Source organism: Cottoperca gobio, chromosome 10, assembly GCF_900634415.1.
Source record: "Cottoperca gobio chromosome 10, fCotGob3.1, whole genome shotgun sequence".
Lineage (NCBI taxonomy): Eukaryota > Metazoa > Chordata > Actinopteri > Perciformes > Bovichtidae > Cottoperca > Cottoperca gobio.
This window is the reverse complement of record NC_041364.1, coordinates 19729545-19754073: the sequence shown is the minus strand read 5'-3', so window position 1 is coordinate 19754073 and position 24529 is coordinate 19729545. Positions and strand designations below refer to the sequence as shown.

The 24529-nt window shown below is 40.7% G+C and overlaps 3 protein-coding genes across 6 annotated transcripts; 1 reads left to right on the top strand and 2 right to left on the bottom strand.

Moving 5' to 3' along the window:
• Window positions 1–293: 293 nt before the first annotated feature.
• On the bottom strand, window positions 294–4105 carry mospd1 (motile sperm domain containing 1). The gene is made up of 6 exons (XM_029441404.1): window positions 3952–4105; window positions 2312–2613; window positions 2117–2192; window positions 1745–1977; window positions 838–999; window positions 294–720 (listed from the first exon to the last, which is right to left on the bottom strand). The coding sequence occupies exons 2-6, from the start codon at window positions 2463–2465 to the stop codon at window positions 689–691; spliced, it is 657 nt and encodes a 218-aa protein (XP_029297264.1). The 5' UTR covers window positions 2466–2613; window positions 3952–4105; the 3' UTR covers window positions 294–688.
• A 1438-nt stretch (window positions 4106–5543) lies between these two features.
• On the top strand, window positions 5544–19707 carry ints6l (integrator complex subunit 6 like). 3 transcript variants are annotated; one of them, XM_029441930.1, is made up of 19 exons: window positions 5804–5863; window positions 5983–6060; window positions 6148–6464; window positions 9631–9780; window positions 10976–11065; window positions 11843–12026; window positions 12158–12286; window positions 13219–13382; window positions 13614–13766; window positions 14104–14236; window positions 14807–14901; window positions 15015–15125; window positions 15341–15556; window positions 15673–15799; window positions 16054–16196; window positions 16296–16521; window positions 16611–17063; window positions 17175–17268; window positions 18043–19707. In XM_029441930.1, the coding sequence occupies exons 3-19, from the start codon at window positions 6450–6452 to the stop codon at window positions 18146–18148; spliced, it is 2589 nt and encodes an 862-aa protein (XP_029297790.1). In that variant the 5' UTR covers window positions 5804–5863; window positions 5983–6060; window positions 6148–6449; the 3' UTR covers window positions 18149–19707. The 3 variants fall into 3 exon arrangements, with proteins under 3 accessions (XP_029297789.1, XP_029297790.1, XP_029297791.1); XM_029441929.1 differs by lacking the exon at window positions 6148–6464 and having other exon boundaries at window positions 5544–5863; XM_029441931.1 differs by lacking the exons at window positions 5804–5863; window positions 5983–6060; window positions 6148–6464 and adding an exon at window positions 8937–9067.
• Window positions 19708–20573: 866 nt separating this feature from the next.
• mmgt1 (membrane magnesium transporter 1) lies at window positions 20574–24527 on the bottom strand. 2 transcript variants are annotated; one of them, XM_029442012.1, is made up of 5 exons: window positions 24421–24527; window positions 24187–24287; window positions 22790–22842; window positions 22584–22687; window positions 20574–21441 (listed from the first exon to the last, which is right to left on the bottom strand). In XM_029442012.1, the coding sequence occupies exons 2-5, from the start codon at window positions 24263–24265 to the stop codon at window positions 21285–21287; spliced, it is 393 nt and encodes a 130-aa protein (XP_029297872.1). In that variant the 5' UTR covers window positions 24266–24287; window positions 24421–24527; the 3' UTR covers window positions 20574–21284. The 2 variants fall into 2 exon arrangements, with proteins under 2 accessions (XP_029297872.1, XP_029297870.1); XM_029442010.1 differs by lacking the exon at window positions 24421–24527 and having other exon boundaries at window positions 24187–24340.
• Window positions 24528–24529: the final 2 nt, after the last annotated feature.

Genomic DNA, 24529 nt, shown 5'->3' with positions numbered 1-24529 from the left:
AACACATGGAGGCATTAAGTTTGTGCTCTACACCCTGCTGACCCAACATTTAAAGTATAGAAAAGAACCTAATTTTATACCAGACGGCTGTATTGACACTTAAATGTTTAATGGAGCGTTGATGTAGTATTGCAAACAAACCACTGTCTTCCAAAGAAGATATTTTCCTCTGGTGACACCTCATTCAAATAAGGTCTCCACATATGCAAATAACTGCATTTAGTCCTCAGCGTCTACATAATAAAATGCTTTAAAACATCAATATAATGATGGTTACAGGTAAATACCATAACAACATTTTAATGTCTTTATTTACATGTATAATGTTTGCATGTAGATTCCGTCACACTCAAGTTAACCATATTCTGTTACATAATGGCGATAGAAATAGACACAAGGAATATGATGTCAAACAACAATTTGAATGGCCTCATGTTTCTTCACAGGCCCTGCTTAGGGACTCCTTTGACCAACACACTGGAGGACTCCGCAGATCGGTGTGTTGTCAGTTTATGTATTAACACAAATATGTGGATTTAGAAACAAGTATGCTAAAAATGTATTTTTCAGGGGACAGGGTGAACTGAATAAGTACCACGTCCCCCTGCTGTCAGCTGTACCCATTGAAGCGTAGCAGGGCCTCTGAGGACGCTCTCTTCGTCTTTAGATCATGTCCCCTCAAAGCGCTTCATGTGCGTAGGATGACCATCGTAAGAAGCCCTAAAATGTAACAAACAAAATAGAGCAACAGGATATTTTATACTCCAGCATGTAGTCTTTCAACAATGACATTTCCTAGCCAATTGCATGAGTTTGCGTGATTCTTTTTTTTCTTACCAAGAACATAAGCAGCTACAAGTTTCTTGTTAACACTTAAGTGGAGGTAGAGAGGCACAGTAGATTCTTGCTCCCCCAGGGTCGGCAGCATGAGGGCGGCCATACACACCAGCCCGAGTAGCACAGTCAGCAGACTGGGGCCTCCAGCAACAGGACGGCTCTCTGTCGGGAGAACACACACACATGAATATACACTGCGATGAGATGCATCTCTCAAGAGTGGTTACCATCAACACTGTTTGGACATCCACATAAAGGGTGGCGGAATTTCCCTTTAACAAGTGACTTAAAGGATGTAAACAAATCCCATGAAAAGACCAAAATCATGACAACAATGTGTAATACTTTTGACTTCCCCAGCCTGTCTGTGGCTCTTAGAGGGAGACATTGAAACTGAAGAAATGATGCATCAGAATAGCAAAACATTTCTGCAGCTAAGTAAATAGTGAATACTCCACCACTTCCATATTGGTGTATTGATAAATGCAGTCACAGCATGCACATAGAATGAAGATGCATTTCATCTTGTAGGCAATGAGGCTTCGGCTTGTGCTTCAACTTTAAATTTCCATCTGACGATTGTTTTCTTATTGCTTAAAATTACATTTTGATTTATACAAAAAGATGTAACTATGTATGCGATGATGGAGGCAGGTTAACGTGGTATTAGCAAAATAAAATGACACATGCTACAAGATCAAATAGATTTATTGATTACAACCTGTATGTGATTATTGTCGTACTATGTTTGTAAGACCAATAGCTGTTTTTTAAATTCTAAATGAGAGAGGTATGTCTGTAGACCACAAACACAATGTAATGTTCCATTAACAGTAAAAAGTTACTGAATTTAAGTTTATGAGCATTTGGCTCCATCTAGTGGTATACACACAACAGTCCGCCGTACCTGTCTGTATAGCAGTCTGTTCAAAAAATTCGCTGTCTGCAAACTGCTCTTTGATTCTGCGTTCCTCATCTTGGGGCCTGGTGCTGGGCGGCTCCTGTGAGGCCGAGGGACGGAGCGTGGCAGTCACCTCTTTGTGACCCAGAGCTTTCCGTTGACTCTGCTCCGACACCTGCAGTCGGAACTTGTCATACACGCCATAATGGCATGCACGCACATCTCTGTGTCGGATTACTCTGTGTGGAAATAAACAATAAAAACATGGATGGGAATCCACAGGGAACAACAAACTCATAGATGACAGATGTAGTCTCTTTAGTACTTTACCACTGCATGACAACAACAAGGATTCCTATACACAAAGAACTAACTCACATGTCCACACAACATTGTGGCTTGACAGCTCCGGTGGAATCCACCACAGTGTACTTGTTTGGCGCTGTGCACAGCACTGATAAAAAATCAAATTAAAAAAATACACAGATTATCTACATAATCTGGAGTGTATGAACAAAAATAGTACAGCAAACATTAACACCAAAATGGATGGGTTTTACTCCGCGAACTGACCTTTAAACTTGAGAGCGAACTCATAAGGGTTGTAGAGGGTGAGCACCTGCTTGTGCGACGTCTGATCATCTGCATAGAAGATGAGCTCAGTGGGGAACACGAACACGGGAAGGCTTCCTTCCACCAGCTCAGGCTGTCGATGCTGCTGCTGCATTGGCTCCAGCTGAGCTCTTCCCCTTCCCCGTCCACGGTTTGCCTGGGCCCCCCCACCCCTCTCTCCACAAACTATCAAGCTGTGTAAACTCCCTTAAGGTGGTTAATGGCACTTCTTGCTCTCATCACCTCAGGGACATGACGCGGTACTGTGAAGAGACACAGGTGATGCATAATAAGAGTCATTTACTTTTTGCGACACTTTAATTTGGATTCCACTACATTTTAATGGCTAATATTGCATTTGTTATTCCATGTATGTATCCAGCAGCTGTTGTTTGTAGCTACTTTGCACCTTGACCATGTGCATATGACTAATACAATAAAGCTCAGATGATGCACTTCCAAGGTTTCATTTATAGCCAAACCACTGGGTTTTTGAGGCCAATACAAACATTGATATTTGAGAGTTTTAAATCTAATAACAGTATATTAATTATGATAAACTATGTGATGCTAACATGATTTCTAATACAGTCAGGATTTTAACTGGGTATAGTATTTAGATGATTTGGAGATCATTTCAATAAGGGTTTAGAATCAGAGGCTGAAACCCTCTTTTTAATGGTCACACATGCAGAGCACACAGCACACACAGTGAAATGTGTTCTCTGCTTTTAACCCATCCTAGTACCAGGAGTCTACTAGGAGCAGTGGGCAGCTAATGTACAGCGTCCGGGAGCAATGGGAGTGAGGGGGGACGGGGGATGTCCGGTGCATTGCTCAAGGGCAACACGGCAGGGCAGGAGGTGAACTGGGACCTCTCCAAGTAGCTGTCACACTCCATTTTTTTAGGTCTGGTCGGTGACTTGAACCAGCAACCCTATGGCTCACAGTCCAAGCCCCTACTGACTGAGCCACTGCCGGACAAGAAGGCAGAGCAGGACAATAAGACATTTAATGTTCCTGGTATTTAAAGTTAAAAACCTTCAGCTCGACAAGACAAACAGTATTACGTAAACTCCATGTGGCGGGTCACGTGCCCTTCTGTGTTTACGTGGTTATGGTAGAGCTCGAGGAACTCATGGTGTCGCAACATATTTAGTACTCAATGTATACATACAAATCACGATATCTGCCACACTAAAGCTTAGATCAAGTAGTATTCCATGACTAAGTTATCGTGCCATCTTTGTATTAGATAATGTGTGAGCTACCTTTAAACTGCAGTGTAATAGGTGACAGCGTAATGAGGTCTTTATATTAGTTATATATTTTCAACAGGGATATTTCTGCAAAGCTAAACCATATCTTTGGTTACACTCTAACTGAACTGTACAGTTTGACTGCAATTACTTGCTCTGACACTGTAATAACACATCGTTATGGTGTTATGCTAACGCTGTAGAGTGTTAACGTTGGCTAGCGTTAGCCTGCTAGGAAAACCCCAGATGTTAGCCGCTTAACGTTGTTTATACGCAGTGTCATTACAGCAAAATAAAACACAGTCGTTTCTCTTCAAGGCAGAAGTGAGAGTGAGACTTTACCTTGTTGACAGCACAAGGGTTCGTGAAATGTTCGTGCTATCACCAGGGTTTGTGCTTCTGATCCCACCCTGTTGTTGTTGCTCTCCAGCCTTTTTTTCTTTGTCATTAATATACTGCAGACCTCGCGGTGCATGCTGGGATAGCGGAGGGCGTAAAAGAGTGCTTGCAAGACGTCAACAAAGCAGACGTAAAATGCTCCAAGCAAGGAGGATGTTTGTAATAAGTTCAAAACGTTCCTTGTGGAAAGCAAGTTAGCGTACAAACGCAGCAAACCACGCAAATACAGTTACATTTGCGGGATACTTTGAGTTATAAGCTGCACTAAATTAATAAATGATGTCAATCATATTAAGTAGCTCAAACATGTGCTCACATATAGCTAGTTTATTTACTATATATTGAATTGCATTGATGAATAGTGTTTCACCACCATGGTTATGATAGGATATAATTTTAACCAGGCTATTTCGACTTCAGTCATGTTAAACAAAAAACGAAAAAAATCATCCTCCATCGAACTTGCTTTCCAGTGGCAGCAAATGAAGAAAACAAGTGCAATTGTTACACAGTAGCTATATGCAGTACACTGCAAGCAGACAAACCTGTACAGGAAAGATAAGGCCTTTATGCAGGCATTGTAGCTATCTGTGTTTGGCTACTATGACTTTCCACTGACCTTTAAATCTATTAAGTATTTCCCCCCTAATATGTCATTACATGAAGTCTGAGTTTATAATAGTTTGCGGTCATTTGTAATTTAATGGTAAGGTCATTGACTAAGTGTTAAAAAGAAAGAACAAGAATACTCTTAATGTAACAGCGATGCTGCCCTCAAGTGCTGTCGGATTTATTCATATCATAAGAGCATATGCTGAACACGCGGTACCTTAGATGGTTTTAGAGGCTTTGATTATGAAAGTGGATTTTCCACTGTTATATTGTAACTATAAACATATTTTTGGTGGTCTGTTTGAATATTTATAGTTGTGTGTGTGTTCTATTTATTTATGCAGTTTTTAACCTAAATGTGCATTTTTCCTGGATTTTTTTTGCCATTGCAGCACAATACATAGATACTGTAAGTAAGACACTTGATTTATAGACTTCAACAATGTCGAACTTAAATATTGTGTTAACTTGGTTAGGCTGTAAATGCACGTGTTCTTGTTTTGTTGCGTTTAAGAGTCGGAAGGACGCATCTTTTGAGGAGCCTTGAACGCAGCAAGAGAGGAGCGAGAATCAGAGAAAAAGAGGTTGTGTGTTGAGCGAGGGAATTGACAAGAAATTTAAAGGAATTTTAGGTCTATTTATACAATCTATAAAGCTACAACGTTATCAGTTGTCTGCTTTCAACCCAGACAGATAATTTGGGATAAGAATCACATTTTATTAATATAGACACCAGAGGCAGAGTCAATGCTTTTGAATACCCACCCGTTAAGCATTCACACAATTGAAATGGTAGGCGGATGTACTGTACACACACACCAGCTCGACCTCTTTATATATTTATATAGTAGGGGGCGTGGCCGGTGGAATCTGGCTCAGCCAATGGCGTCGCAGTGGAGGGAGCGGGGCGTTCCATTCGGTTAGGAGCAGAAGTTGAACAGCGCGAGCCGAGACAGAGCTCTAGAAAGGCAGATAGAGAGAGAGAGAGTAGAGGCAACGGCCCTCTTCTGGAGGGGGGGCTTATTAGAACAAATATATACACACACATGTGTGAACTGTTTGGCCGCACGATAGGTCACATGTGGATAACAGTAATTTTAGAAAAGCATACAACCGCGGCTTTACATTTAAAATGCCTATTTTACTTTTCCTGTTAGACACGTCCGCCTCTATGAATCAGCGCACTTATTTGGGTACGACGTATCTGGACGTTGCTAAAGGCGCGGTTGAGGTCTTTATGAAGGTAAAGAATTATTTTACCCCGATTTTTTTCCAGCAAGTGTGCACCCTTGGTGGATAGGGTTCCTTGGGCAAGATCGGTCGAAATTAATATATGTTGTTTTGGTTTTCTTTTTTTGACAGCTGCGTGCCCGAGACCCGGCTAGTAGAGGCGACAGGTACATGCTAGTTACATTCGATGATCCACCATACGGAGTGAAGGTAATTAGCAACTGATACAATTTTTACATTTGACCAGTCGAACATATTTTTCTGTCAGTGAGACTTTATTGTCCTTCTGGTTTGTAGTCAGTGTTGGGCGGCTTCCCGGTGGCGAAAACACGGCAAATTTTTCCCCCAAATAACCGCAGACCCGGAGCTGCACTGCCTCCGACCATCCAGCGGACATTTTGCTTTTGTGTTGAGAAAAGTCTCGGGCGTTGAGATGGAGGCGGAGAGAATTATTATCTCCTATGACGTCGATCTTTTTTTGAAAGTACAATATTTTCATTGGTCAAAGAGCCCGCCAATCACCATCTACTCCTCCCCGTGCATCATCCACGCATTACTATTGGCCAGTCTGGGCTGAAAGTTGATAAGCCCTCTTCATCATGATATTGTTTTATGTGAGTTCGCTAGAAGAAAATTATCATTATTCATTATTTGTCATACCGATACTATGAGCATAATGGCCCAGCATACAAACTAGTTTCTAGTTTTCACGCACGCACGCACGCACACACGCACACACACACACACACACACACACACACACACACACACACACACACACACACACACACACACTGGCAAAAGATACCCAAACATACATCCTGTGAATGACTGCAATATTTTCAGGGGTTTCATTTCAGCAAAGCTATCCTCAATAGTAATCAATAGACTTGTTTTATGAGCTGGCACACTTCTCTCTCTGAGCTTTTCACACCCAATGAAATACAATCCTTCGTACCCAAATGAACCCCTGAAGTCCCTGATCTGCTTTAGTGGCTGGTCTGTAGGAGTATCTTGTCTAACTGTCTACAAAAGACACTACTACTCTCAACCCAATATGCATTGCAGTACTTACTCTATCCCATGTCATTAATACTTGAAGACATACTAGTTTGCTTTCTTTAACTCTTTTTGTTTTGTTTGCATTCCTCATTATGACCAAATTACAAAATACCAGAGCCGGGAAGTTATTAATTACTTCATCTTTAATAGCAGCAGCTGCTTTGAGGTTTAGAAGATAGATACAGAGGCATATTTTACATCAAGTATTGTACAATCAAAAGGTACTTGCAATGACTATTTTATAACATCTTTCTTGTTTTTATACTACTTTCAATTAAAACAATTCAGTGTACTTCCAGAACAGAGGGCACACTATTGCACTCTTGATGATTGAATTCAAACTATATAATAATATAGTATAATATTTCACACTTTTACATTTATATGCCCAGGCATTAGGGATGCAAAAACATTGTTTGAATAATTAAACATGTGCTCGGGGTGAGAATATAGAAGAGTTGAGTTGATCAATGGAGCTTCAGGGCGTAAAATAAATAATCTTTATTTTATCATCTATTTAGCAGTATAAAAAAACGTTCTGTCTTATACAATCAATTACATTGTTGTATTCAATTTGACTTATTTACATTCTAGGGCTTCTTACTTTTTTACTTTAACTATTGTTTCTTAACCCATATTAGGTAAAATACAAAATGTTTACTTTTTTGTATTATGATATTAATATAACTCTAACTTCTGATTGCAAAAACTATTTTTAAGAGTAGCTCCTTCCTTTTTCTCAAATAGAATGTTAAACAATCAACAATTATCATTGCACTTTTATTGCAATATATTTACTGCACTTTTGAGACACGTTTTGAGATTGTTTCCAATTTACTCGTATACATTCTTGCTTAGTTTTAATATTTGAAGCAGTGCAAGAAGCAAAACAACTGTTGTGTGTCTTTTTATTGACATCCTAAAGGACCACTTTGAGCTCATTGCCCCAGCACTTAGAACATTATAGCATATGGTTTATTCTCCGACTGTAGGCCTATGTGCAGGACTGGGGTCGTGTTATGAGCGGATGCTGTTATTCATGTGATGCATTCTGCTTCACTCAGTCATTGACCTTGCAGCATTTGCCAAGTCAAGATCATTGCTTCACTGAAATACTCTTGTGTAGCACTAACAATTTAGCCAAATAAACCAAGAAGTGCTATTCCCTCGTTGTAAAGTCTGTTCTCAACTCCTCTTCCTTCTGCTCTTCCTCCCGGTGTCTTCATCGCCTTCTCCTTTGTTGTTCCTGCCTCCTTTGTGCACTGAGGATTATGATGAAAGGACAAGGTTATACTGAATGGGGCTACTCTGATTGCACAGTTACAGAGGCAATAAATTGTTGATGTAGAGTGAGAGAGAGGAGGTTGGGTGAGAGGAAAATAGAAATATTCTGTAGTCTGAATTATTGAGTGCAAGCTAAGCCTTACATTTCTACTGGCCTGCACGACGGTGTATGTCTGGGTTATTACTTGTTCCCATGTTAATGTTTACACCTTGAGTTCTGCCTCAGCTGCTCAGTGAAGTTGCTTGCATGACTGTGTAATATTTATCTAACGTCATATAACACGCTGGGCTTTCATAGAAATTCCACCAATTTCATGGCTTTGGAATGATATCCCATAATTATCCAAAAATCTACCCGCCGGTGTGATTTAAAGCGTACACGAAGACACTGGCGCTTCAAGCTTTTTGGAAGCATTCACGACCTTTAGTCTTCTACGAATTCTTTGTTATTATTATTCCAGTGTTTTGATTCCCTTTTTCAATGTAAAAACTTGATTCAAACATTAAAACTTTATTACTTTTCTCATGTATATCTTTCATACTTAAACGTACAAAAATCTACTTTCAAATAAATGTAAGAAATTATCAGAGTTAAAACCTTCTCACACTTTTTCATGCACTTTGATTTTAATTTCAACTAGAAACTCCATTCAAACGTTTGTGTTCCACATCTTTCACACATCAGTGCGTGTGATTCAACTTTCAAATCCCATTAAAGCGTCCCCTACTTCTTACACATTTAGGCCAACAATTCAGTGTAGCGTCAGCTCTTCAACATCCAGCACTCGCACTGTAATTTCTCTCTTACTCTCACATCTGTGTGTGTGTGTGCCGTGAGCCTCTCCTCCTCCCTCTGCTGATACAAGAAGTGGTAAGCTTGCAGGTCATCCTTAGATTAGGCATGAAGCTGCGGTAGTAAGGTACTTGACCCTGCTGGAGAAAAGTACTAGAGCAGTCACACAGCGACATCCTCTCCTGTGGGAGTATATCTCCGTCACAGAGGACAGGCAGCAGTAGGAAGTGTATTTCTGGATGCTAGTCAACTATGAAATTAGACTCTTTTCTTAAACAGCACCATCCAGCTCAAATGTGGGTCTGAATTACTACAATATTATCTTCCATTTCCAGAGGTCGACATAAGCTGATCTCATTTCATGGTTACTGTTAGGTCATGTTGCACAAAATCCAAGGGTTGTTCAGATGTAAACTCTTTCCACCAAAGGTGGCAGTCACATGCTCCACAAGAATCAGTTTGTGGTTTTTCAGTGAACAAAACTTGTTGTGTGGGTCTTTGTAATTACAGAGTACGGGTATCTGTGGGTGTGGATCTATTTTGGTTTTGTGTCTGTTAACCATGTACTGTCCTCTGCTACTGCGTTGTATAGCTGTTAGCTCTGCAGTGTATTCAGCACACTGTCCATGTATGTGTTTCAGGCGGGCTGGAAGGAGAACCATTCTACCTTCATGTGCGAGCTGAAGAACCTGCAGGCATCCGGGCTGACGACATTAGGTCACGCTCTCCGCACAGCCTTTGACCTGCTTAACCTCAATCGCCTCGTCTCAGGCATCGACAACTACGGACAGGTATTATGACGCCAACATTATGCAGTAGTCTCATCTGTTGCTCTAAGAGAAAAGTAGACTAACTCTCCATAGTATCCGTAGTAGTTTAAAGGTTTAACAGTCATTTTAAATAGAGCTGAAACCATAAGACAATCAAAAGATCAGTCAATCATCCGAAAATAATCCTCAACTATTTCAAAAATGTATTCATAATTTAAGCCGTTTTTCAAGGAAAAGTGCAAAATGTTCCGTAACTCCTGACATTTTCTAGAATGAGAACAAACGCACAGTATTTACACATGTGATACATGTGTAAATACTGATAGCTGAGAAAAGATGATTACATTTAACACCTTATACTTAATGATTGACAAGAAAGTGACCAGCCACATTTAGCAGTGGATTAGTTTCTTTTAATAAAAACTATTAATGATTAGAATACATTGATTGTTGACAATATGTATAGTTTTACCTTGTGGGATATTTCAACCCGGTGATTGTAGACAACATATATTCCCCAAGAATAAAAGCAGTTCTGACATACCAGCTGGTAATTGAGTGTAAAACGAGGCTTTCCTGATACAACCAACACCAACGTCCATGTGGACTTTCCCTGGACAAACAAAGGGTTTGATAGTGATTGTAGCAGAGCTGCCATCTCTTTATTGTTACCTCAAGACAAAGAGAAGAATATTGAGTTTTGATTGCAGCTTTATCCACTTCCTCTTCCTCAGTAAGTCATCAGCTCCTCACACACATCGAGAGAGATTACTACGCTCAAGTAGTGTCACAAGTTCATTGCATCGGGGTGTGTGAACCTACTTAGTCATTCTGTGTGTGTTTGAATTGGACAAGGCGGACCTCTACCTCTAGTGGTGGATGCCTCTGTACGAGTAAGACAAGGACACTGTGCTGCTAACAGATGCATTCTGACACGAGGCAGAGATTACATGCTACAGTTCATATGAGCATTCAGGAGGTTATCAGAGAAGCTAATACAATAACTACTGTGTTTAGTGGACCCCTGTTTAAATAGTATACTTGTATTTTGCCATTACTGTAAGCACAAGAGACCATTTACAATTTATGTTTTAGGAAATCCTTTGGAGACACTGATCCCAGAACAGTGTAAAGACAAGAAAGCTTGTGAGAATAAATGGGGTCGCTGTTTGCTTGAACTTTGATCTAATGCAGAATGTCACTGTTTCCGTCCCAGGGCCGTAACCCTTTCTTCCTCGAGCCATCTGTGATCATCACCATCACTGATGGCAACAAGCTTACACACAGCTCTGGGGTGCCAGATGAGGTGAGAGCACAAACAAGTGCAGTCGTGCTGCCATGTACCTTTTCGTAGTGCTGGGATCTGTTTAGTCTGACATGAATACAAAGGTTTGTCAAACTGCAGGTGGTGACCCTTGAAAGTTTTCTTTTTCTTTTCTTTATAAGTCAGCACCAAACACAATGCCAGAAAATATGAATTAATTACGGACTGCTCTTTTTTTGCAAAAATAAAATCTAGGCTATTGTTGCATAGTCAACCCAGTGTTCCCAGAATTATACAAATAATTCCACATAATTAACTTATTCTGTTATCTTCTCAGTTTTGTAAATGTACATTGTAATGTCCATCTATGCATTTGAAGATGGGCTCTCCTGCAATACTAGTTCCTCAAAAGAGTCTTTTTACCCGCTGCCAGCAATATATTTATAAATATCTATCTCTTTCCAGCCTTTATTGGGGTATGGGTCCAAAACATGGCCACATGACATCTGAAAATGTATTTTAAGGCATTATGTATTCCTGTCCAACGTCTTTAATAACAGTGCAAACCCAGAAAACATGGTAATGATTTGCATTTAGACTTCCACAGTTTCTCCAGCACACTGGGGAGTTACCTTCATATTGTGTAATAAAATCTCTTCTCAGGCTTTTCCAAATAAACTCAATTTTGTGAACTAGTACACTTCCATTGATTCATCCATATCGTTGTCCATTCTTCCTCAGATATAATTACCTCCCTCCTTCTCCCATAAAACGCCTCTCCCATCATCGTTTTCTTCCTTTCGCCTGTCTGTCGTGTAGCTGCACCTGCCTCTCAACTCTCCATTGGCGGGCAGTGAGCTGACCAAGGAGCCCTTCCGCTGGGACCAGCGTCTGTTTGCGTTGGTGCTGAGGCTGCCGGGAGCATCCACGCCAGACACCGAGCAGCTCGGCAGCGTCCCAACAGACGAGTCCGCCATCACCCAGATGTGTGAAGTCACCGGAGGTTTGACATTTTCTTACACTGGCCCCCCAACGTGGGTCCTGTGATCACACCACCATTTATTTTCAGATTCATCGCGTGTCTCATAATTTATTCTATTATGTATGATGATTGTGCACACTGTGTTCTGTCAGGGCGCTCGTACTGTGTGCGGACCCAGAGGATGTTGAACCAGTGTCTGGAGTCTCTGGTCCAAAAGGTTCAAAGTGGTGTTGTCATTAATTTTGAGAAGACAGGGCCGGATCCGCCTCTCGTTGGGGAAGGTGAGTGGCAGCAACTTTAACTTTGTGCAAATCCTGCCAAATAGGGCTGTACCAAATTGTTTGAAGTTGACTTTGAATAAAGATTAGGCTGCACTAATCTTATTGGTTTATACTATTCGTAGAATTAGATTCCAGTGCTGGCTGCGTCGGCAGTTTGAGCCAAACATTTCAAAGAGTCAAAATGTAATGATGGATGTAATCATTTCCAAAATTCACAACTTGTTTTTATTTCACAACATATTTTGCTTCAATCCACATTTGTTAGCGTTTAGCTTTTCAAAAACACATTCTTCCCTGTGGTTAAAAAGGGAGGCCTGCCCCCGTGTTAACGGGTCCAGCAGCAACTTAACAGCAACATAAATTGCATTCACTTAACCACAATAACAAAATAAAAATGTTCCTATTTGTTTTGGCTGATGAGGTCATAAAATATGACGACAGGCATTCAAAGATTAAGATGTAAAAACATAAATAATAATTTGGTAAGCTGAAGCCATTACATTTTTAAATATACACAAAGACAAGAGCCCAGTCAAGTGCAAAACATGAGATTCTGTACTTCATATGGAAAGTTTGAGTAAAGATACTGTGGGCAGTGAGGGGAAAGCAGAAGAGAATCTTCTTATCTTGAAACACCACAGTGCAGTGTTCCACTAAAAGGAGAACTGAATGCATTTCCTACGTCAGACAAACAGAGCCGTATAAAGATGTGGCTGTGTAAAGAAATGTTCTGACATAAATTGACTAACAAATAATTTGACTGGCAAAAGAGATTTTCCACGTGATATATATTTGTTTAACAACAGAAAGTGTTAGGTACTTGGGAGAGCTACAAACTATTGTAGATAATGATGACAGTTTATTATAGTATATAGAATTGTTTGGTTGAGAAATGTATTCTCCCTTTTATTATATCTTCTCTGTCTCTACAGAAAACTCAGTGGAGTCAAGTCGTCCTGTGTCGTCCTTCAGCTCGCAGCCGTGGCACAGTTGCCACAAACTCATCTACGTGCGACCGAACCCGAAGACAGGGGTTCCAGTTGGGCATTGGCCCATACCAGAGTCCTTCTGGCCGGACCAGAATTCTCCAAGCCTGGTGAGCAGCTTACCTCTTAAACTTTCTCTTTCCCCTGGTCCCTCTTATGTTTCTGTCTTTTTCTCTTTTATTAGTCTCTGCCTAATATTAGTCATTACATTTGACTTACAGCCAATATAATCAAGTCCAACATTACCAGCGGATCCTGTGATCTTAATTACCACATGGAAACCATGCCACAGATAAACATGTCTAACAACTTCCTTAATTATCTCCATCTCCTGCTCCCAGCCGCCTCGCTCTGCACATCCCATGGTGCGTTTCTCGTGTGTGGACTGTGAGCCCATGGTGATAGACAAGCTTCCCTTTGACAAGTATGAGCTGGAGCCATCTCCACTCACCCAGTTCATTTTGGAACGGAAGTCTCCGCACATGTGCTGGCAGGTATGGCAGATCTTCACACTCACCAACACATCATCTGTCGGCGGGTTTCCAGTCTCTGCAGTGTTGCCTCCGGGACTTTTTCTGAAAACCAGAAATAATGAGGTTGCTCACTTTTGGTAGTTGTGAATGAGTAACAAGCCTCACTTGTTACTAGAGCTGAAAGGAACCATTATTTTCATTATCGATTAGTCTGACGAGTATTTTCCACATTGATTGATCGTTTGGTCGATAAAAAGTCGTAATAAATGTCCATCCCAGAATCTCAAAGTCCACGACGATGTCTTTAAATGTCCTGTTTTGTCAGAATGATATTTCTAATTTTCCTTGTTGTCCTCAGGTGTTTGTTAACAGCAGCGGGAAGCAAAGTGACCTGGGACAGCCATTTGGCTACCTTAAAGCCAGCACCACTCTCACCTGTGTCAACCTGTTTGTCATGCCTTACAACTTCCCAGTGCTTCTCCCTCTCCTCGGTAAGACACATGCAGTAAACAGCTCCTATACAGTGGCCTCAAGACTTCTGGGTCAGTGGGTCTGAGCTGATGCTCAATTTAAAAAGCTTTTTCTGGGTCACTTCATCATCTGCAATCATCTTAAACTGTAAACATAATCACAAGTAACATGCTTCATAAACAGTTAATATTTAATAATGCTATGTAAAAAAACTGATAATTCAAATATGAAACAGATAATAAAGAAGATACACGATTGTATTTTGAGAACAAAAATAAGTGACCCAGAAAAAAACTAAATTCTACAAAATTTGACAAAGATAAAATAAAAATGTGTGTACTAAATAAAATAGACATAAATTACATCTAAAAATAGGAATTAAAATCTCAGATCTTCCTCATCTTCCCAAACGCTTCCTGTTTCACTGGGTAATGGGGGCTTGAGAAGGATGAATGGTAGTGTAGTCTTAATGCTGAATATTGTGCGCACAGCAGTCGGACCTGCAGCAGCAGGATGTGCGGTTGGATGGCTGACTGCTCATTAATCCAAAAGCTAAAATTGAATTTCCTCCTTTCTTTGTCTCCTTCCAGATGATTTGTTTAAAGTGCACAAACTAAAACCAAACCTCAAGTGGCGACAGGCTTTTGAGATGTACCTGAAGACGATGCCTCCGTACTTCCTCTTGGTAAACCAACGCTTTGTCACTTATGCTGCCTTTAGTAAAAGCTCAGTACATGGATTGATATTGTTTCTTCATGTAACTAACCTCCACAATTTCCTCCTGCCACCTTCTGACAGCCCTTAAAGAAGGCGTTGAGGATGATGGGTGCACCTAATCTTATTGCAGACACCCTGGACTGTGGCCTGAGTTACAGTGTTATCTCTTACCTGAAGAAGCTCAGCCAGCAGGTAAACACTTTCACTTTGTCACCCAACGCTCCACTCTGCTGTATTATGTGGTTGTAGACTATTTACAGTATACTATTTACATTTCTATATATATAAATATATAACATGTGAATGTGTATGAAATCTTTCGTACAGGAGAATCAACAGAAAAGTGTACCCAACATGCTTTGCTGTGTCTCTGCTCTAAACACTATTCCTGTTTTGTTGGTTTAAAGGCAAAGATGGAATCAGATCGTCTCATCGTGTCTGTGGGGAAGAAAGCTCCCCAAGAAACCGGCATAAAAGTGAAGAACCACTCCAGCACTCTCTCTCTGGCCCACCGGCAGGACTTTAAGCAGCTGCTGCAGGGCATCACCGGGGAGGGGCCCCTTCGCCTGGTGGACATGAGCTTCAAAGAGTTCGCTGGCTTCCAGATCGCTCTGCTCAACAAGGTAGATTCATGAGAAGCACAAAATACTTTGTGTGGGTGGGAAAGCTACAGGAAGAAACAGGGCAAGTGCAACGTTTGGTTGGTTTTCTCTGACTGGATATGCTGATGTATTCGCAGGATCTAAAACCTCAAGCTTATCGAAATGCCTACGACATCCCGAGACGGAACCTCCTGGATCAACTGACCCGGATGCGCTCCAATCTGCTGCGGACGTCGCAAAAACTGATCCGAGGGCAAGACGAAGGTATAAAATCCTTATGTTAAGCAGAGTTCCTGCAGATCCTGCAGGTAAAGAAGTCCCAAACCGTGGGTAAAAACAAATGTCTTCAATTTTGGATATTAAATCTCTGCACTCAGATGTTGATGAACATGAATGACGTAAATCACTAAATACCCCCCCCCCCCCCCAAAAAACAAACTATACGATAAATCTAGAGGAAATCCTGTGTAATTATTACAGTACTTTGTTATTGCAATAATATGTCCTGTGTTTGTCAGACTACCTGCACAGTATTCCTGTGTCTCAGATGGGAAACTATCAGGAGTACCTAAAAATGATGCCGTCTCCTCTGAGAGAGATTGACCCTGACCAACCTAAGCGCCTGCACACGTTTGGGAATCCTTTCAAGCAGGACAAGAAGGTAAAAATACATCAACACAAAATATGTTTAAGAGATATCTTCATTAATACTTAGTCCCTTCATCCTTTAATGTTTTGTTTTCCCGCATGTTTATCTCAGGGGATGATGATCGATGAGGCAGATGAGTTTGTAGCGGGCCCTCAAAGTAAGAAAAGAGGAAATTCCAACGATTCCAACTCGAGTGCGACTGTGAAGAGGAGGCGGAGCATGTCCCCGTTACTGCGGCGACCGCTGACTCCACCAGCGAGCACCAACCACGTGGTGGCGGTAAAGAGTCCGGTCGAAGTTCAAGAGCCGCTCCTCAAACCCATCCCACTGCACAAAGGTGAGCTTGTACATGAGGCTTATATTGTATGTGTATCTATGAGGATTTGTTGAATAGTAGTTTTGAATTGTTCTTTGTTGCCCCCGCAGGAGAGGAAGACAACAACGCGGTGGTCGCTGAGAGTAACGGTGACGGGGTTCTGGAGCCTGAGTCGGGGGAGATCTGGCCCACTGAGATGGACTCTGTAGCAGAGAGCCCATCTCCACTGAACCTCGAGGAGAAGGCCGGGCTGGTAGACGCAGATCGGCCTGAGGACTTCGACATGACAGAGGAAACACTAGTGGAAGATAGTCTAGATGAGCAGCCGCTGGAGGAGGGAAACAACTGTGACCGACTGAGCCCACAGAGCCAGCTCGAGGACCCTGAAGCTGACCCTGAAGCAGACCCTGAAGCAGACCCTGAAGCTGACCCTGAAGCTGACCCTGAAGCTGACCCTGAAGCTGACCCTGCAGCGCTAGAGCCCATATTCATAGCCCCGCTCGACGGCAGCCAAGCAGAGCTGAGGAGCCAGATCGTCAAGGAGGTCCGCAAACCTGGGAGAAGTGAGTGTGAGCCAGGGCAGCACATCACAGTACCGTCATTGTTATTCTAATCTGATAAAGTAGGTGTTCGTATTGTCTGTCTCTTCACTGCTGTCTGTGTTTTTCTCACAGACTACGATTCAATACTCGGTCTACTGCAGCAGGTGAAAGGACCAGTTAATGTTCGAAAGTACTTCGTCCAACATGCTATCAAAGAGGCTGTCAGGTAAGAAACGACTCATTTTAGACTTAATAGCATAGAGTCATCAGGCCAATCAGTGTTGATGGTAAGTGTCGTCGATTGAAGCAATACATTCCTCAGTGCGTGCAATATCAAGATCAACTCTGTTGTTCCTCCTGCATCCAGCGGCATCATTTGACGTGACGGTGACCTCGTTGGATGCAACGAAGAACTACACGCTATTTCAGCTTGGATTTCTTTGGGTGGTCCGGGGGTGCCATGATCTAGATTCGCTCAAAAACAGAACTTTCTAAACCTGTTGTATGATTAAAAACAAACCAGAATGTCCTTGTTCTCTTCTGTTGTATTGTAAAGTGATTGCTAGCTGAGTGTAGAGTGTAATGGACGAGGATACATTGTGCAGTGTTTTGACTGACTCAGATATTCAGCCCAATTTATACGAGCCAGAGTATACAGCCGAGAAAATGCAGCGGGGGGGGGGGGGGGGGGGGGGCTGCATTAGTCATGCAAAAGGATATGGATATGGCCTGGACATCAGGAGCTTGCATGCAATGCATCCTGGTACATGTAGGCACAGCCTGCACAGCAAAATAACTCAATACAACACGCACTGAGGGATGTCTTGCTTCAGTTGACATTTACCATCAACACTGACGGGACGTCCACACAAGAGGATGGTATTGTACATGTGTTGTCATTAAAGCAGGTTTACCTACATGAATCTCCCCCTGGTTTGCTTTTGGAAGCGTCCCCTCTTTATTCCCTGCTTCGTTCTAACTTCCTTTGCCTCTCTGGCAGGTTCAAGAAGCGGGTACTGATCCAGCAGCTGGAGACGTCCCTCGCTGAGTTGGGGGAGAAGCAAGTGACACCCTCAGAGCTTCCCAACGATCACGGCAGCAGTTAGTGATGAAGCCAGATTTGCTTTGTTACTAGAAAAGGGAATGAAGCTCTTATTGTGTTGACTGTTCCATCACCCTAAAAGACACGTCCTTGTTGACTAACCTCTAAAAGACAAACTGTTGAACTGGGGGGCTATCAAATGCACTGATAGCAGGCGCTCCCACTGTCCCTGTGCTGTTACATGACATCCTGTTAGAGGCAGAAAGTAAAGGGTTTAACGGATCCACAGAGGATGAGGCAAGAGATTTAAAGTATAATCCTCTCCACATTGACAGATGCCTTAAACATCCATATGGCTTTAGTCTGTATCGGCACATTGTTCAGTCGACACACACACACACACACACACTCCGTCAGGCAGATACACAATAAGCCTTCAGATCCTAAAACGGCAGAGCAAGGGATGGACAGGTACATTCCTGTTATTGTTATTCTTTTAAAAAACAGACCTTTCTTCAGCTGGTCTGAAAAGTGTTTGTAAGACTGCAACCTTTTTTTTTCTATGAGTAATAAAATGTTGTGCATTCATGTAGATTCATGGCTAACGGGTACGCCTCATATTCTCAGTGTCATAGCGGCAGAAAGGATGCACTGACGTTTTTTAACAAACTGTTATCTCATATTTTCCTTGCCTTATCAGCTGATAGCGATATGCTTTAGCATTAGGGGTGGGCGATGGGAATAAAATCTATGAGCACATATGCAGTTTTATGTTGCAGTAGCAATATATATATATCAATTTTTCAGAAATTCAAATTGGAAAGACCCAAAGGAAAATGCCTGACTCATGGTATATGTTGTCTTATCGCCCAACCCTAATTAGCATTGTCTTTAGTCTGCAAATCCAAAAAAACTCATTCATCCAATGAAGTGGCTTGTGTTATTGGGATCATTTTGTTACTAGTTGACATGCTCCTGGAAACAAACTTCACACACTGTTGCTTTTTTCCACTGAATTTGACCTAATAGCACGTGTGTGTGTGTGTGTGTGTGTGTGTGTGTGTGTGTAACATCAGTGATTTGGACTGGAGATGAACTTGTGTCCATGAGACAGTTGTGTTCACTGCTTTATTGATTCAACATTATCCTCTTACCTGCCATTACAGCAATAGAACATGAGGTCAGTGAACACAGCTGTTCATTTAGACTTTACTCCTCCATCACACACACACACACACACACACACACACGCACACAGTCCACACATTTCCTCCACAAACACTCCATTGATTCCCAGCATTAAAACTTTATTCGGAGGAAATCCCCACATCTGTCCAGGCTCAGTCGACCTGTTCCAGCTGGTAATTTGCCCTGATCGTTTCATAAAGCCATGTTGGTGCTCCTCCTTTTGTTTTCCTTGTTTTTATGACAGATGTACACTACTTTTTGATGTTCATAAGGAATATAGATTATTTTTGTGAATTTGTTTATTTCAGAGTATAAGAAATATTTTGAATGAAATGTTTAAAGCCAAGTTTGTAAACTGTTAAATACATATATAAAACAGAAAGTTTTATGAACCTCTTTTTTTACAAAACAAAAAATAAACCAGTTAGAATGGTATCTCCTATTGTGTCACTGTGTGTATTTCTACCAAGAAGTTTCGTCTAATAGCCTACAATCTACTACAAACTACATGTTGTAGTGGTTTCAGAAATGGAATGACGTTGCTCTGTTGCAGCTCAGCATCAACTTGTGAGCAGTCCAACCAAAGAGGGACTTTTGTCCTCATTATCTATTCATTATCTTAGATGCCTGAATAGATTCAATTAAGTTGGTCATGAGAAAAGCAAAACAAAAAGACTAAAGTCTGACAGAAATCCATTTTGTGTAGTGTTTCTGCTTTTATTTAATTTATTTTTATTAAGCAAAAAAAGAGAAAAGGGGCTTTCCACAATATTCAGAATCATAAAATAAATTAAAATAACATTTCCCTTAAATGAAGGCAACATTTGCAGCTGTCCTTGCATGTATTTCATCACATGGATCAATAAATCCAAAAGAAACAGTCTACATTATTTTTTGTATAAAACTAACCTCCCCTCTAATGTGAGGAGATAGACTAAACACTTAAAGCTGCAGAAATGTAACTGTTTGAACTTCTTAATTTGGTAACTTGAACTAAAAGCTCAGCTTCTACTGCCACCTAGAGGCCGACAAGAACAGAGCAGGTCGACGATTCTGATGCAGCAGTCAAGCAACAAGGTCACAGGCCCATCTCTGCATCGTCACAGACAAAGGACTTTAATCTGTGATACCGTTAGCATGTGTTACCAATTCCTCCACACCGAAAAAAAGCAGGATAGTAGGATAGCAGATGCCTTCCTGTTCTTTGTCTTTTTACAGCAGACAGATTTGATCTCTTGTCTAGCACAAACAACCTGTGAATATGAGATGAGGCAAAACAAAAAGTTGATTCTGACACCTTGTAAAATCATTAAGCCTTTTATTAAATTAAAAACATCTGTTGAATCTTAACAAAATGTAACATGAAGGGAAAAAAAATAACTTCACCAAAATTAATGTACCATTACTTTCTAGCTCGCATTAGTGTTCACAGTATCAGTGGAACGGCTATCTAACATTTTCTGCACTCACATCTCGCCTTGAGCCGACTTCCTGTGGCATAAAGCAAATCTCTTTAATGCATACAGGATGTACAGATGAGCCTTTATGCTCCCAGGAAACCATCAAGGAAATTAAAGGCCCTCGGTTCATACAAAACTAATTTCCGTTCACAAAATGTTTGCCCAGACAGTGGCTGAGGACTGATGTGTGGTTGAAATGAAACTGTAACAGGAGTTTTTATGCCCCTCATACAAAGGATATACAAAGGACAGCAATATCCCGATTCAGTTCAGAAAGGACAAAAGTGGGCAGATGTCTCCGTGTCTTAAGACTCCAAAGCGATTACATACTGTATATACAAACAGATCGGCTTGAAAAATTGGGTTGGCACAGTCAGTGTCGAGTATGGTGGTGACCACTTTTATGGACAGAGATGTATGTTTGGACAGCATATTAGTTTATGTACAAATACAAATTAAAGTAGAGGAAGGTGAATTCTCACTTTGTCGCCCTGTCTAACAAAAACAAATCTTATCTGACGTTGATGAAGTTACAGGCAGGAAAGGCCGGTCTCAGTGCGAATGCTCCAGCTTGCGTAGCCGTAAGGGGTTGGGAAGACCTTGCTGGTTGCGTACAGAGGAGGGCTCCTCCTCCGGCGAGCCGAATAGCACCCGACCACGGTGATTGAAAAGGTAAAAGGACGGGTGGTTCCTCAGTGTATCAAATGTTCTGCAAAAAAAAATATTAAGTTACGTGAGCAAAAGGAATTACACATTTTAAAATCAAAACCCTGACACACACACACACACACACACGCACACGCACACGCACACGCACACGCACACGTTCTTGGTGGAAAACAAGGCCGTACAATCTTTCAAAGCTCGAGCACTTGAATGTAAACAATTAAGCACCGTTTTATACAGAACTTAAACACAATATTGATTAATTAATTGATAACCAAGCAAAAGTTAAGTATTTTTTGGTTTCAGCTTCTCAAGTGTGATAATCTGGTGCTTTCCTTTGTCGTGTATAAAGTCAGAAATGATCTGGGGGCAAAAGGCAAAATTGTCCCCAGATTGAAGGTACTTGCCCCATAAATCACAATGAAAAAAAGAAAAGTGTAGTTGTGTATGAAAATGCCTCCAAAATGTTTAAACATTCGGGACAATAATTGCACAACAAATTATTATTGTTTTGTATATTGAACTACTTTAGACAAAGCAAGTCATTTGAAAACATCCTGAACTCTGAGAACTGCGATGGACATTTATCATTATTTCCTAAAATGTCTACAATTGGGCGTACAGACATTAGCTCAGCACTTTTTCCTTTAGATCTCAATGACTTAGTAAATATATAAAAAAAAACATTAATCTATAGGATTTTAATTATTTAATTTAGTAATATAAGTATAAAGTAAATATTTAGTTTAATAATTATTTTTTTAGGAGAAAATGGTCGAAAAAGGTAGTGAAACCTGATACTCAGAATTTAAACCATTTGGTCTTTGGTTCAAGAAAAAAGCAATCTTTAGAGATGCCTTATTGTTTTCCTGTCATTTGTTTGCACTTGCACTTATTTTATTAGCAATATATTTTTCTGTCTGAAGTGTCTACATTATGGTTGAAGATGTACAGAAAACACTCTTATGGTGTATGATGTAAAGCAGCATCTGGTCTTCACAACATATTGGCAACAAATAACAAAACAGCCGCTCATGGAGGTTCAGTGTGCGTCTGTGGGAATTGATTTAAAGTTATGTTACTATAAATGCAGTCGAGGTGATGAGCATGCTTCCCCTGTGGCCTGAGGACACAAACAACCACATTGTCATGGGAGGAGGGTATCTCAACTGCATCTCAACTTACTTGTTTTTGAGCTCTGAGGACGCGTCCATGTCTTTGAACTCTCCAGCAATGTGGACAATACCATAACAGGTCATCACAAACGATAATAAGGTCTGTAATACAATCTGCAATGATAAAGATAATAATGAAAATAGCACATTTCTGGAGTTTCTTGTGAAAGGCAGGCAGAGATTATAATTGACTGCATTAAGATGATAGTCACTCACATCAATTGGTAGTGTCTCATCTTCCTTCTCTGTGAGTCGCATGTATGATCGATCTGATGGAAGAAATATATGTTATATTAACACCGTGTGGCAGAGGACGCTAAGCTGCTAAAACGGAATAATAAGCAAAAGACCATCTTTAATATGTAACACTAAGCTATTTATTTATATAGCAACTAATAAACAAGAACAACAACAAGTAGAATGAACAGTAAACATATAGCAAACTCTTAATACATCTCATAAACAATATAAATGCATGTCCGAAAACAATTACCACGTTCGTCCTACCAAAGCCTCCCTATACCTCGGAACATTTCTTTATTATGTACATTTTCTTGAATTGATTCATATTTGGACTAAGTTAAAGTCCTAAATCCAAATCATTCCACAGGTAATGACAATTTTTTTTATATCAAATATTAATTTCTGTTGTGATCACCTCCAAAAGATGCTGTACATATACAAACATATACAACAACAATATTAGTGTTGTCCGCAAATAAAACAAATGTCAGTATTTGTTTCTTCTCTGCATATATCACTTGACATGAACAGTGTCGGGCCCAATACTGAGCCCTGAGGGACTCAAAGTAATGCATGGTGATTTATGCTCACTATCTTTGTCCGTTTCTTGGATAACTTTTCATCCAATTCAGCAAAAACCCTCCGATACTACACCTTTCCAATTTGTCAAGTAATATATAATGATTGATGGTATCAAAAGCTTCTTTTTTTTATATCCATAAATAGTCCAACTGCATACTGTTTTTATTTATACAATTAGTAATTTCTTCCATTAATTCAAGTGGCGCCAAAGATGTTTATCTGTTTGTTCTGAATCCCTGATGATTACCAGTCAACCGTTCAATTAAACAGTGTTTCCAATATCTTACAGAATTTAACGAAACAGGCCTGCAATTTGTAAAGTGGGGTTTATCCCCAGCGTTATGTGAAGTGATAACTTTTGCAATTTTAATTTTTCTTGTAAATGTACCAGTTTGGAAGGACAATCAGCAGGTCAGTGGTTTTACAATATCATGAATGACGTTTGGACTATTCATGTCATATCAAGTGCATTACAGTCGGCAGACGTTTTATTCTAAAACTTATTAATAATATCCATCATTCCCTTTACTTGTATTGCTTCTACAGCTAGTCACACTACAGGTAGTATTTCAGTGGCGGTGATGTTTTATCATTAACTTCAGATGCAGATTTCAGTCTTTCACCCCTGCGAATGAAGGGGGCTAAGCTGCGCTAGCGTCTAGTTAGCTGGCCGTTACACCGAAAGGCCCGACCGGCTGTTTCATCACCCTACCCGGTGGCACCGGACCCCACCTGTAATTAATAAAGATACAGAGACCCGTGGTTTCACTCCCTGCATTGAAACTTACGCTGTGCTGCTGAGAAAGCTGCATGAGCTAAGGCAAAAAGTCCGACGCCGACAACACCTTTCCAAAACGACGAGGCCATCTTGATCCGGAGCGATGAGGAACTGTGTGCAGTGTCGTAAAACAACGTCGTAAAACAATGTCGTAAACTGCAGCAACCATGACAGCGTCAAAAAACATCACTAGATGAAATCGACGAGTACATAATTCAATTAAATAACATATACATATACTCACTGTGGGTGGTTTTTATGTTCGTTTGTTTATGTGTGATGTCTATTTGTGCTCGTTATATTTGTCATTATACAACCTAGAAGTAGTGCGGGCTCTTACTATGAAGGGATTC

Excerpts from the sequence above, each read along its gene's own strand:
- mmgt1 (XM_029442012.1), bottom strand. The coding sequence starts at position 24,265 with ATGGCCTCGTCGTTTTGGAAAGGTGTTGTCGGCGTCGGACTTTTTGCC. Across the intron at positions 22,843-24,186 it reads AGCTTTCTCAGCAGCACAGC|ATCGATCATACATGCGACTC; the intron begins GTAAGTTTCAAT and ends TTCTTCCATCAG. Across the intron at positions 21,442-22,583 it reads TCCTCAGAGCTCAAAAACAA|AACATTTGATACACTGAGGA; the intron begins GTAAGTTGAGAT and ends TTTTTTTTGCAG.
- mospd1 (XM_029441404.1), bottom strand. The coding sequence starts at position 2,465 with ATGCAGCAGCAGCATCGACAGCCTGAGCTGGTGGAAGGAAGCCTTCCC. Across the intron at positions 1,978-2,116 it reads CCACAATGTTGTGTGGACAT|AGTAATCCGACACAGAGATG; the intron begins GTGAGTTAGTTC and ends ATTTCCACACAG. Across the intron at positions 1,000-1,744 it reads ACAGACTGCTATACAGACAG|AGAGCCGTCCTGTTGCTGGA; the intron begins GTACGGCGGACT and ends TTCTCCCGACAG.
- ints6l (XM_029441929.1), top strand. The coding sequence starts at position 5,753 with ATGCCTATTTTACTTTTCCTGTTAGACACGTCCGCCTCTATGAATCAG. Across the intron at positions 9,781-10,975 it reads GCATCGACAACTACGGACAG|GGCCGTAACCCTTTCTTCCT; the intron begins GTATTATGACGC and ends TTTCCGTCCCAG. Across the intron at positions 14,902-15,014 it reads TGCCTCCGTACTTCCTCTTG|CCCTTAAAGAAGGCGTTGAG; the intron begins GTAAACCAACGC and ends ACCTTCTGACAG.